General features: G+C 36.9%; 1 protein-coding gene across 1 annotated transcript; it reads left to right on the top strand.

Moving 5' to 3' along the window:
* The first annotated feature begins 924 nt into the window (after positions 1-924).
* Positions 925-13,036, top strand: LOC102034562 (interleukin-1 receptor-like 2). Its single transcript, XM_031056206.1, has 11 exons — positions 925-972; positions 3,025-3,094; positions 5,620-5,863; positions 6,165-6,351; positions 7,110-7,272; positions 7,545-7,610; positions 8,163-8,283; positions 9,837-9,985; positions 10,277-10,420; positions 11,815-11,976; positions 12,461-13,036. Exons 1-11 carry the CDS (start codon positions 925-927, stop codon positions 12,850-12,852), a joined length of 1,746 nt encoding a protein of 581 aa, XP_030912066.1. The 3' UTR covers positions 12,853-13,036.
* The last annotated feature ends 793 nt before the right edge of the window (positions 13,037-13,829 follow it).

The following is a 13,829-nucleotide window of genomic DNA, read 5'->3' as shown; positions in this document are numbered from 1 at the left end:
CACAGCCCCTTCCAAGGGAATGCTTCCAGAAACAAGTCACAATTTAAATTAAGAGTATTGGAAAATGATTTCCTGCCGTACCCGCTGAGGGATGCCAGCGTTTCCCAGAAACACGGCTATCGCCGTAGTCGCGGCGATACATCCTGACGGGGCTAACACAACTCTTCCACACTGACTGGGTATGTCCAGTGAAGGAATGCATGTATTTGCTGTCATCATTTTTTTCGTGATCAAAAGTGAGACACTTGATTAATCTCTCTAGAAGAGACATGGTGTACCTTGCAGTTAATAGGAGCATTTAAGGTAATATGAATATATATATATATATATATAATATATATATTCATATTAATTTTTTATGATTTAAAATGTTCCTAGGTTTATATACCAGAAATAGTGTGATACTCTGACTTTCGTTTGGTTCTGTCAGTTCTGAGGACTGTTGCATGTTTGAATCAGCTTGTGCTTTTGAATAAGAGATTAAAATAAGCCTGCTACAAGTTTGCCAAAGTCAGTGAAACCTGTGATCCTTTGAAGTTTTGAGGAGACTTCTTTTTTCAACTGAGTAGATCAATTTTGAAAGGACTAAAAAGCAGATTCAAAGGTGATTATGCCAATTTAATGAGAAATTTTAATGAAAATTATGCCTACATGCCATCATTGATGCTGTGATTGTAATTCAGGTGCACATATTATTGAAGACAATTGATGGGTTTTTTTTGGGGGGGGGTGGTTGTAATGATTTTTTTTTTTTAAACTGCAATTGATAAAAATATTTCCTTTCAGAGTGAAACTTTATGGAGCTGGCTTTGCATACCGGAAATTTTTTCCCCTTTGGGAAATCTGGAAAAAGATAACCAGAGCTGAAGTCTGTTGTGAATGAAAAGCTCCACAGGTCGATTGAGTGCTCAAGATGTGGACAGAATGGCTGGGGAAAGGGAGAAATTTAGCTGTTTATCATGGCAGAATGGGGTAGGAAAAACATTTGCAATTGGTTATGCGATTGTGTGTATGTTATTTTCATCCTTATTTATGTGAATGCATGCACAGAGAAGAGCCTAATTTTGCTATTGTGTCTACCTTCCATAGAAATGGAAATTTTTCATCGGGGGAAGTGAGAGATGAGGGAATCTCCTCAAAGTAGTGTGTATGGTCTGGCCCAAGGCTGTACATATGTTTGCAAGTCTTCTATGTTGACAAAAGGGCAAATTATAAATTTAAATAGAAAGAACGTTGAAATTATAGAAAAGTAGGATTGTGGAAGACTTTCTTTCAGGATTTGGTAAAATACTACTTCTGCATCTGCTAAATCTACTGGTGGGGCAAAAAACTTTTTGAGAGATCTCTTGTGAGACAGACCACTAGAACAAGAGCAAGGTAATGTTGTAAGAGAGCAGAGTTTGTGAAAAAGCAGTGATTCAGAGAAGTCATAAAGAAAATATTTATTCATTAGTGGAGTCTATTCAATCCTGTTTTATCTTTAAATTATATGTTACAATATTATACTCTTCTTTGAAATTAAAAATGATAGATTTTTAAGAGATTCTGTGCATCATGAATAACAGAAAAAGTTGTAACTTTTGTACAAACACATATAACCTACCTCTGGAGATTTTAATGTTTTGTGTCAGAATTCTTTCAGGGACTTATCCCATCTTAGAGCTAGGCAAGAAAAGACCTGCCTGGTAATTTGAGTGGAGATTTGCCAAGAGGAGGAAAGAGAAAGGGAAGAAGGGAAGCAGGCCCTGCAAGAAGCAGTGTGGATGACTCAATACATGGCACACTTGTGAGTCAGTCTGCTGAAGTAGGACACAGCAGCCAGAAGCATCATCTTCGACTCTTTTAGAAAGTGATGATCAGCCAAATGTTTGTCACGACAGGATGGGGTACCCCTGCTCATACTTCAGTTGGAATAGTTGCATTTGTCCTCTCACTGTGCTGTGAAACACTGTGGTAAGCTATAAAAAACAGTAAAGCAGGTCAAGTTAAGGAGCAGCCTGCCAGAGGCATGCAACTAAGAGATCCTTCTCCAAACATGTTAGGGACCAGAGGACTATTAAAGAGTCCTGACAATCATTCTCAAATATATAAATAAACATGTAAAAGATAAATACCTAGATTTTAGGTGAAGAAACATCACTACTAGAGTCCCAAACAACTCTTCAGCATGTATTTTGATGATCTAGACAGAGGGAATCTGTTTCAGTGGCAGAATTTGCCAACAATACAAAGCTATTCAGGCTGGAACATGGAAGTGTAAATTGCAAAGAATGGCACACAGATGTCACAATAGTAAATGACTGGGTAATAATAGCAGAAGAAAATTGTTGTAGAGACATATAAGAAAAATTTAAAATGAAAATGTATGGCCAAAATCCTAACATCATGTGCTCAACAGCTGACTGAGTTTGCCTGATTCTTAGTCCCCAGTGATGAGATCTTGAAATTTTACTATAGGCCTATGGAAATATCAGACCAATACTCAGTAGTACTCAAAGAACAAAGATAGCGTTGAAAATCATTAGGAAAAAAAAAATCAATAATTGTCTTTGTTCATAAATCCATAGTGCACTTATATTTTGAAGACTGTATGCAAGTTATGTCCTGTCCTCCCCATCTCAGACAGGCTGTAGCATAACTGGATGCAGTACAGAAGTGGGTGGCAAAAAAAGTCAGAATTATGAAATCAGATTCCATCTAAGTGAGAGTTAGAGAATCTATGACTGTAGCTTAGGAAAGCAGGAAGTGCTTTCCTAAGCACTAAGGGAAGGTGTGTGCTAGAGATGTAAAAAAACCCAAGTGCTTGACAAGTTGAAATAGGAGATGTTTACTCTTTTTTATGAGCTGTCAGGTAAAACAAGCAGGTAACAGGCTCAAAACAAGTTAAAGACAATGCCAGTATTTCATGTGTCCTCCTTAATCTGTGTAATTACTATATTAATTGTGTAATGCAGGTGTTTACTTTAAATTATGGAAGTTCATATTGGAAACCACTAACTGAAAGTTTTCTTTCCATTTCAGCAGGGAAACATGACAGCAAAAACACTGTTTTCATGTAACATTGCAACAGCATTTCTGTCTTTAATTATTGCAAGTAAGTCTGTTGGTGGCTATGGAAAGTCTTGTTCTGAACTTTTAATGGAACTTTTTTCACACAAGTGATACTAACTTTCTGTGGAAGTGGCCATAATAGTGAAATTTACATGCATGCCAATGATTTCTTTTAAATTGTGCCTAGAGCAGGAACCTATAAAAAAATAATATGTGGTATTGCATATTCTAACTTACAACAATCATTTAGGTTGGAAAGGAGCTCTTGACCTCTAACTTTACAGGGTCAAGATTTTGAAAACCTCTGCAAATGGAAACTCCACAACTTCATTGGACATCTTGTTCCACTGTTTGATCACCCTTGCAATAAAAAAAGGGTTTTTTTGTGTTCAGATAAAATGTTTTATGTTTCAATTTGTGCTCATTGCCTCTTGTCCTGACAGTGAGCAAGGCTGGCAAAAGTCTGTCTCTTTGTTCTTCATTCCCTCCCATCAGTATTTACATACAGTTATAAGATCCACCCACACACTCCTCAGATCTTCTCTTCTCTACGCTGAGCAGTTCCTGCTCTTTCATCCTCTACTCAAGTGACAGGTGCTCCACTCCCTTAGTCATGTTTGTAGCTATGTGTTGGACTCTCTCCAGTAAATTTAAATCTGGCATGTCCTAATGCTTCCCAGGACAATGTTTCCCAGGACAGCCTTCTTTTGCCATGAGGGAGCATTGGTGGCTCATGATCAGCTTGTGGTCTACCAGGACCCCAATGTTCTCTGCAGATCTGCTTTCCAGCTGAGTGGTCTTAGCATGTGCTGGTGTGTCTTACACTGGTGCAGAATATTAGCGTTCTGGGCAAAGATAACCAGACCTCAAGTCTGTTGTGAATGACAAAGCTGCACAGGTCGATTGAGTGGCAGAAAAACATTAGCACTTCCTGTGGCCACAGCATATCATAATCACCACAGTTATTATGGGGCATTCAACTCAGATACCTGAGTAATTCAATGTTTGGATAAGTAATTTGGAAAAGATTTGTGGTGAGGTGATGAGAACTCTGGATGACACAAAATTATTCTTTGGTGGTAAAAACTGATGCTTGCTATGCAGATGGTGCCTGGTGCCTAAATAGTTTAGTGATAGAATGTCAGTCAGTAAAATCAAGTGGATGTGAAGGGGCATGAAAGGGTCATGCATGTATAGCAGAAGAAAGTATGCTGAATGTGTGTGACATGAGCATTAAGTTAATTAATAGCCACCTGGGAAAATGCTGCTTTGATATCTCTGGATGCTCTCTGGAATCATTAACTCTGTCATCAGTGGTGACCAGAAAACCAGAATTTTTGGAAAGCAGCAGAGCAGAAAAGAGAAAGCCTCATTATGCTACACTTTAACCACACAGTGAATGTGTGGCAGTTGAGCTCTGCAGTTCTGGTCATTACATCTCAGAAAGATGGTATCAGAAGAGGTGGAGAGATGAGTGACAGTGTTGTCTGATATGGGATGGCTTCCATATGAGAAGTCTCCAAATGAAGGAGGATTGAGGTAAAGAGACAGAAGCAAGATGGGATGAAGGTCTATAAAAATGTAAATACCATAGAATAGGCAGATGAGAGGAAGTTTTCCATTTCTCATAACAAGAAATGCATGATACTCAGAGAATTTATAAAATGCAGTGAATGGTTTTGCATGCAGAACATAAAGGGACTGAAATCGGAGTAGTGTTGTATTTATTGTGTCCTCCTCTGTTCTGCACATTTGCCACTGATAGTTATCAGAGACAGGATTTTGGGCTAAACAGACACTTGCATGACTCTCTGTGGCAATTCTTATAAAATAACAAAGCAGGGAAGTTTTGATAAATGTATTACTGACTTGGGAATGTGACCATGGTATCCAGAGTTGGTGCCTTTTTGTCATATTGCAAAAAAGAAAAAAAAAACCCCAAACCAAACTCTTGGTTTGCTCTTTTTCTGCATGAGTCTGTGTCAGAAGTAAAGAAAATGAGCTCATTGGTGACTGTAATGATTCCTCTCTAAATGCTCATAATATGAAGGGTCAGTTGAAATTCCCATAGCAAACTTAATATTTTTACAACACAATCTTTAACTTCTGTGTCCTCTTAGGACATTTAAATATAAAAAATATAGTCTGTCTTAACTACAGTTAAGTGAAGTAAAAAAATAAAGACATTAAATGTGAAATTGGTGTGCATGTGTGTGTTTGTGTACATGCCCATGGAACAGACTGGAGAAACACAAGTACTTTAGTAATTTGCATCTGAAATAAAACTGCAAATGACAACTCTGCTACAAAGGCTTTCTACTGAGTGTAAAGATTGCATTCGAAAAACAGTATTTCATTTTACTGGCTTAACTATATCTGTAAACTACTGAGTAGTACTCTCAGCTGTAAAGATAAGGGGTTAAAATTGTATTTTTAGTAGTTTAGTAGTTGACTTGAGAATGGAGGTGAAAACTCCAATGAAGTTTGTAATTTAAAATCAGGAAATGAGTTCAGTATATTTTTGCAGAATGTTTGAGTTTTTCTTTAATGCTTATCTCTTTCCTTTAGAGAAATGTGAAGCCTATGATGTGATGTTGAAGCAGAGTCTTGTGCCTGATGGGCAGCCTCTTGCTATTAAATGTTCAGTGGAAAAGAGCTTGAAAAGTGGAGACTACAACTTAACATGGTATAAAGTTGGTAACAAGAGAGCTGTGCCTAGAGACAAACTGTCTAGAGTTCATCAGCAGAAGAATCTAATTTGGTTTCTACCTGCCATGTTAGAAGATTCTGGAGATTATGAATGTGTCATAAGGTGAAAGTTAAAAAAAATTATATTTTTACAGAAATGATTTGCAAAATTAGTACCTTACAGAAAGCAAGTAAAATTTTGAGGGTAAGATAAATAATAATGAAGAAGAGGGAATGTATCTACAAAAAACCACTCTACTTTGGGGAAATTAAATCTAGTTTTGGTTTTTTTTCCTTGTAAGCAAATCTGTTAAAGAAACTGTAAACATTTTTTCTTCTCTTTCTTCTCCAAACAGAATGCCATACATTTTTGACCTGCAAAATGTGTTAAATGGGTTAATTTAATTGTGTTCTATTAATTGCAGGGATTTGACAAGCTGCAAAAAAATGTGTACAAAAGTAACAGTTTTTGAGAGGATTGATGGTTTATGCTTAAATGAAAAATTTGCTGTGGAGGAGGTGATATTCACATCATCTTCTGCAAAGGTCGTTTGTCCCCACTTGGATTATTTCAGGACAGAGAGAAATATTCATCCTGTTCATTGGTATAAGGTGAGAATATAGTGTTTTGTTCTGTCTTATACCTGTCCATTATTTATAAAAATTAGTGGTCTTTGAGAACTGGAAAAGAAGAACTAAAGATTTACTGTAAGTTGGAGAAAAATTCTTTTAAAACAAATTGGAAGAGGATTAAGACTTTCTGTCTTTTAAAGGTGTTCTTGATTATCAGGGCAGAATTTCAGCTGAGGTGTGGGAGTGATGCTGACCCACGTATCCACCAGGTGGCATCTGTTCACCTGACAGGGAAACACGACCTTGGGTGGAAACAGATTTACTATGGCACTTCCATTAACTGCTCAATCTGTTCCATTCCATTATTCTATTTCTTGTTGTTCATGCTCTCTTAAAGGCTCTTTATGTTACAAAAATGTAGCACCTTCTGCGAGATTCTTGCCTCAGGCTCATGCAGTACCAGTAGCATTGAGGCTCCTTTAAAAACAAAGTCTAATTATTGCATGGGGTGATGCTTCATTGATGAATACTTTTGCAAATACCAACAACCCACATTTTGATTTCTTATTTCTCTAATATAAGAAATTTTTTTCCAAAGGGAATGAACTGGGGTGTCTTTAAAATCTCACCTGAAGTGAAGTATGCATTTCTTTATATTCTGCTGCCCTCACTCTTCCTCAGCCTCTGCATAACCATCCTTATGCTGTGGTCCATTGAAACTTCAGATTGTATCAAAGAGAGACAAACCATGGAAATATACAGAGATGTGAATTAACAGAGTTCTCTACACATTTTAGGACTGCCAGCTGCTAGAAGGAAAAAGGTTTGCCCTTTCAAACAGCGACCTTATAATTTTCAACGTAACTGTACATGATGGAGGAAACTATACGTGTGAAACAACATATACCTACAATGGGAAACAATATAACATTTCACGAGACATCAGTCTGGTTGTAGAAGGTACGTAAATAATTTCACTGTGTTTGTGCTCATAACTAAAGTGGAAAGACCTAATTTGTGTATGCTTAGGACTACTTTTTTTCACCTAAATGTGCAGTAATGCCTACCTGAGATATGGTACTTTCGGTATTGAGTGATATTTTGTTATAAAATGGCTGACAACCTTGTCTTTAGCATGAGGGGTGTTTTTAGGTTGTACTTGCATTATAGAACATAAAACAGACTGCAACTGCCCCTGGTTTTCTGAAAAGCACTTTCTTTCTTTTGCTTAGTGACCCCACCAAAAAAGCCTCCAGAAATAACTTACCCAAGAAACAACTCCATTGAAGTGGAACTTGGTAAGTAGTTTTCTCTAGAGAAAATATGAATTTGTATCCTAGTTAAAATGTATTCTCAAGGAGTGTCTTAGTCTGTGCTTTCTTGTTTTTATTTTATGAAAAAACTACTTCAGTAGTCAGTTTCTCTCTGTTGATCACTCAAAGGAGGAATGAGGGGTGAGAGGGAAAGAAACAAGGCCTGTTGCTTGCAAGGTCCTAAAGAAATTTCTCAGCTGCAAGGAAAATTGTAGGAACCCAAGTGATTATCTGTCATATCTGTTGCTTTCCATTACTCTGGAAGTGATTCTAAGGAACAGATCCATCTCAAATCTGCAGGCAAAGTGATGCCCCAAGGAGAAGCATCTCCTTCCTGGATTCAGCTTCTTCCATCCTACCATTCTCTTTCTGCACTTGCAGATCACTGAGAATACAGACCCTCTGTTAGAGTAACTTTTTTGAAAGGGTTTAGTATCAGCCTTAGCTGGTGTGCATGTGTGAATCTGAGAACAGGATTGTATAGACTTTAATTAGGTCATGGAAATCAACTCTTTACTTTGTAACATAATTTTATAGGCTCACAGGTTACTGTGGATTGCAACACCACAGGTGCTGATGGGTATGAGGTGTACTGGACAGGACATGGTGTGTATATTGATGTATTTCACATGAGCAGAATTTTTTCAAGTTCCTATGAGTAAGTATATTTTTGGATTAGAAGATATATGTGTTGGCAACCAAAGTGGAACTTTCTCCCTTTGACATGAAAATATTTAGCAACATTTTTCCCTTGCTTTAAACAGCATTCTTCTTAAAAACTCTAATGCTTGCCTTCTCCAACTGACTTCCTGCTTTGAAATAGAAACTTTAAACATAGTAGGCACATGAACTTCACATGTGATTGTATGTTTCTTGCTCATTGTAAAAAATCAGTCTGAATTTCCAGTGTTGGGAAAAAGTGTTTTGTTACAGTCCCATAATTGTAATGCAGTTTCTTTTGAGCAAGTTCTGGCCTGGCAGAGACCTCTTTTGGTTGAATCAGGCATGTTCAGGTGCATGATCTTCAGACTGCCTCTTTCTTCTGTGTTCCACATCTGCCTTCCTGAAAGGTTGCAAGAGGACAAATGTGTGCTCTACAGGAAAAATCAAGATTTCCAGGTTTAAGGGCATTAAGTTAGAGAAATTTAACTGAGATAAATTGAAGAGATAATGGAAGACTTTATTGAGAGCATTTGTACTGAAGCTTAGGGGTTAGAGGGGAAAAGGGAGACAGATTACCAGTGGTGAACTAGGTTTTGGGAGGACTTGGGCTGAGTAAAGCATGTGAAGGGCAAGTGGGAGATAAGGTGATGGTAAAAAGCAGGTCAAATGGAATTAGAAGAAGAGAAATTATACCTGACTGGAAAAACCAACTCAAATTGGAGCAAGAGGCAATCTGAAATTTTCTTAGACATTACAGGTTTTGAACTAAAGATTTCAGGGTTTTTTGTCAGCTCTTATGGTGGCACTGTAAATAAAAAAATGTGATAATTTTTGTAAATTCTGGAGCACTATCTAGGACTAAAAAACCAGTGACGAAAAGAGAATGATGTCTGCAGAGTAAGAATATAGTTGCAAGAAATAAGTTTTCATCATAAAACAAAGGGAGAAACAAAATGCTGACTTATTTGGGTGCTCACCAAGAGAAAACACTATGCAAAAGTAATATATTATACTGTCATAAAGAATTATAGTGCCATAAACAATTGGGCCATAAAGCAGAGATACATGGTCACTGAATTGATAATGCAAAAGCAATGTTATTTTTTGTACTTCCTAACACTTACATGGTTATCTTTGGTCACTTTCATTAGTGATGTTGGTTCATTCATTCCCTGAATGTCATATCCCATTGTGAAATATCTACGTCCATCTACTCTCACAGGGATTGGCAAGCCCATAACAAGAGTTTATTTAGGTTTTTAAGGCATATTTTTGAAGTTTCAACTATAGAAACCTTAAGTTCCTTTGGGGAAACACAGCTGCAGATAAGATAACGTGTTGATGCTTTCCAATGCATGTGCTACATGTCAGTACCAGGAGAGGTCTGACTGCTTGGGTGTCTTTCATATGATGTAATTGTTCATCTGTTGGGAAGTGTGGTTGACATTTGCAGAAGGAAATAACCACTGTTGTGCTGCAGATGTTAGAGATGAAGCCATTCCTGAATGGGCTGTGGTTTTATGGTTCTATTTGTCACCATTTGGACAGGGGAGAAACTTCTTACGACGGGCGCCCTATGCATTCTGTGAAGCTAATTATTTCAGAAGTAAGCAGTGAAGACTATGAACAGCCTTTTGTCTGTCAAGCTTCAAATGCCTTTGGGCAAGTTGCATCCTATATTATATTAAAACACAGAGGTAAAAAATACTATTATTTTGAGGCCTGTGAATATCTATACTTCCCCAGAAGGTGTTTTGATACCAAATTCTCGTGTATCATGTTGAAAGAAAACAGATGTATTACAGTTTGCAGTATGCATGTGCCTGTGCATAGGGAAGAAATCACTATAGCATTGTATTTATCATTATTTTAAAAACAAGGTGAATAGGAATGAAATATGTAATATTCAAATTTGTATTGAATTTATATGTAAGATCAGATTTGAACAAATTCAAAATGTAAAACAAATTTCTTATATTTTTGTGCAGTTCCTGACACACGACGATGGCTGACTGGAGGGCTTGTCTCTTTGTTAATTTTAACATTTATTACTTTAATAATCTACAAGATTTTCAAGATTGATTTGGTACTTTGGTACCGTACTTCTGTCTGTGCCCTTACAAGTAAGGAAGGTATGTGAGTGTGACCAGGCATGTAAGAGTAATTAGCCTATTGATTTTTTTCTCTTGCCTTTACTTCTGAGAAATAATGGGATTATTTAGTACAATGTACATAGAACTTCCATAAGGAATTTTCAGATATGCACAAAGACATTTTGTGCAGGATTTTTTCAGTCATATGGGTAAAATATATAATTATGCTTAAATTAATAAAAACTGTGTAATATTGAAGGCAATCATAGTGAGATAGGCCAAAAGAACTGTAGGTTATTCCAAAATGAGCATGTTGTTTTTTGCTTTTCTGTAGTTTCTTTACATGTAGATTTATGGTCACTCTGATGATGAACAATAGGTGTCAGCAGAGCTACATCCTGTAAACTGGATGTTTAAAGACGTGCCTTAAATATTTATTTTGAAAATCAGACTCATTTGTCAGATATTAATTTTATTAATTTTATTAATTTTATTGGTATTTTTTTTCCATTTTGCAATTTCTCGGTTACTTTCACTTTCCTTCTAAATACTGTCAGTTATAGTGTTGACATATCAAAGAGAAAATTTGCTGCTAGTTCTGTGTTTTGGGATTCTTCTAATGTGTTTTAGTTTAATGCACTGTAGGCAAATATATTGGACAGGTGTGAAAAATTTGAAATAAGCACAACATCACAGATATATTTCATGTCAGTTCTCAAAATCAGACTGTCTGAAGTTCCCCATGGCTTGAAAGTGAATGGATTATGTACATTAAGATAGTTGATGTTTACTCATGGCTGTGCTAAATGTTTTCACAGGAAAATAATTTCAACTCCTGGTTAAAAATTCAGTTTTACTATAATACTGTAATAGAGTTCTAATTAAAAGAAAAAAAAAATCAAAGTTTTTAACTTGTTGAGTTAGATCTGATTTTGGCTTGGTTCTTTCAGTCCAGCTTGCTAAGCAAACCTTCAGAAGCCTTCTGGGCTTTTCTTCTACATTAGAAAAGCCCTCTCGGGATTATTACAAGAAAGAATTGCCATTTTTCCACCTTCTCTTGCGGTTAGTCAGAAGTGGAGATAACTGCTCATTAAGTTTCCTTCAGGAGAGGTGGTGAAGAAAGGCCTGTGGGAGGGTACTTCCTCACTGTCCGGGCACCTCTAGGATTGGGAGCTCCCTCCTGCAGGTCCCAGGTCCTGCACCCAGCTCATTTGGTGACTCCTTCATCCCCAGGATAGGAAAGGAAGTCAGATGCTCTGGCTGGTCATCTTCATTTTCGTTCATAGAACATTTTACGTCTGTGAGGTGACTCTGTCAGAAAGGTGAAATCAGCCCCACATTACTATTTCTAAACAGTCCAAAAATGAAACTTTGCAATAAAGGCATTTTTCTGAGTTTTAGTTTTTTAATATAAATGTTTGTGTTTGTTTTAGATGGGAAAATCTACGATGCATATGTCCTGTACACAAAAAGCAGTGAAGGCAGAAGTATATGTTGTCTGGAAACCTTCGTTCGTAGGATACTCCCAGATGTTTTAGAAAAACAATGTGGATATAACCTTTTCATATTAGGAAGGGATGATTTACCAGGAGAAGGTATGCTTTAATTAGCAGAGTTAACAGGTTGCCTTTTGAAACATTGTTCTCAGGTTATAAGTTTATCTACGCAATTAAACCCCACATTTTTGGAAAAGAAAGCTGTATTTATTTAGTTTTATTATAATTTGCCCAGTGAAAATTTTTTCTTTTTCCTTTTTTTTTCCTAACTGAAAATTCTGTTCTGATGTTATGAGGGTCTGCACTTTCTTAGTGATGAACAAATGAGGACTTAACAGCATTACTAATACTGTTGAGTTTTTTTTGAACAATAAATTCTCCTGAGGGATGAAGAAAACAATTTTTTTAGAAGTTATGTCATGCAATGGGTCATGAATCATGACTGTCAGTGTGAAGATCTTAAAGCAATCACTGCTCTGAGCTAGCCACAACTTCACATGTTTGCAATTTTAAAATAAAGAACTATTTTACACCAGTTGTAAAGTTTCTATGCAGACTTTGATTGTTCCTTCATCACTTACAGCTGTGGTCAGTGTTGCTGATGAAACCCTTAAGCAAAGCAGAAGACTGATGATTATTTTGGGATCAGAAGCATCTAGGTGCTGCCGGTTGGAAGACACCTCTGAGCAACAACTAGCTATGTATAATGCTCTCATCCGTGATGGGATCCAAGTGATTCTTATAGAAATGGGTGAAATACAGGACTACACCAGCATGCCAGAATCAATCAGATACATTAAGCAAAAACATGGAGCTATTCAATGGAAAGGGGATTTCTCAGAGAAATCTTGTTCAGCAAACACAAGATTCTGGAAAAATGTGCGTTATCAAATGCCACCCAGGAAAAAGGGATCTTATTCTGAAGTTCATTCCTTGTCCCAAATGTCAAACAGTTCTGCAGCAAAGGAAAGTTAAGAAGCACTTATTAAATAATACTAAGAAGGTAATTCTGAATTGGGATGTTTCTTGCACATTTTTTTATACTACAAAGTAGATGTTTTCTTCGAGGAGTAGAAACTGCTCATCTCTTCCATAAATTACACCCCAAAAGAAAAAACTCAGTGCAACTTTATTTCTGTTACTTCTGAGCTTTGGATAGTGCCACAATTTGTTGTGTTAGTCTCAATCAAACACTATAAGTAAAGAGGGTGAGGATGATAGGCTGTTAAGAAGCTGTGGTCCACATAAATGTTTTATGAAAAAACAACTGTGAAGACCATTTTTAAAAAATCAAAACTGCAGTTGATAAAATTAAAAGTCTGTTTCTATCATCAGCATTCTCCTAGTCATTCTGTTCCAATTCTTGTTGCCTCTCCATGATTGTCTGATTTCCTTATTGCTGCAAGAATCTGCTTTGTGTGAGCTTTGTCTCCTGAGCAACAGACCTTACCCTTGCTTCTTGAAAGGGCTGGGGAAATACATGACATAGCATATATTAAACTCATCACAACACTAAATGTGTTTCTGCTAAACAGTTGGTACTAAATGTGTTCAGCAAATGGAAGGGAATGAAATCTGTGGATTTTTAGAGTGCTGAACAATTCTGTAATAACTGGTGTATGTTTACTTTTGAAACTTAGTCTCTTGTAATGCTCGGGAAACTGAAAATAGTTTGTACTTGAGAACGGGAAGCTTTCTAGACTGTGCTGCTACTCTGGAAACCAGATGTTCTCATGCTGTGTCTCAAACTGCATGCACAGAAATTCTCTGAGAATCTACCAAAGAGCTGTGCTTGGGCTGGGTGTCCTGGAGAGTGGGAAGTGGCCAGTTCTGAAACATGACCAAATTCTAATGGCAAGAAATGGTATCTCATCTATTTGTGAAAGAAAAAGTTAGAGGCATGTGGCTACATCAAACTGCTTGAGAGTAGCTTGGTATTTCTGGATCCCAGT

Source organism: Geospiza fortis, unplaced genomic scaffold (assembly GCF_000277835.1).
Source record: "Geospiza fortis unplaced genomic scaffold, GeoFor_1.0 scaffold192, whole genome shotgun sequence".
NCBI classification, from domain to species: domain Eukaryota; kingdom Metazoa; phylum Chordata; class Aves; order Passeriformes; family Thraupidae; genus Geospiza; species Geospiza fortis.
Note: the sequence above shows the minus strand (reverse complement) of the source record. Positions and strands in the feature narration are given on the sequence as shown.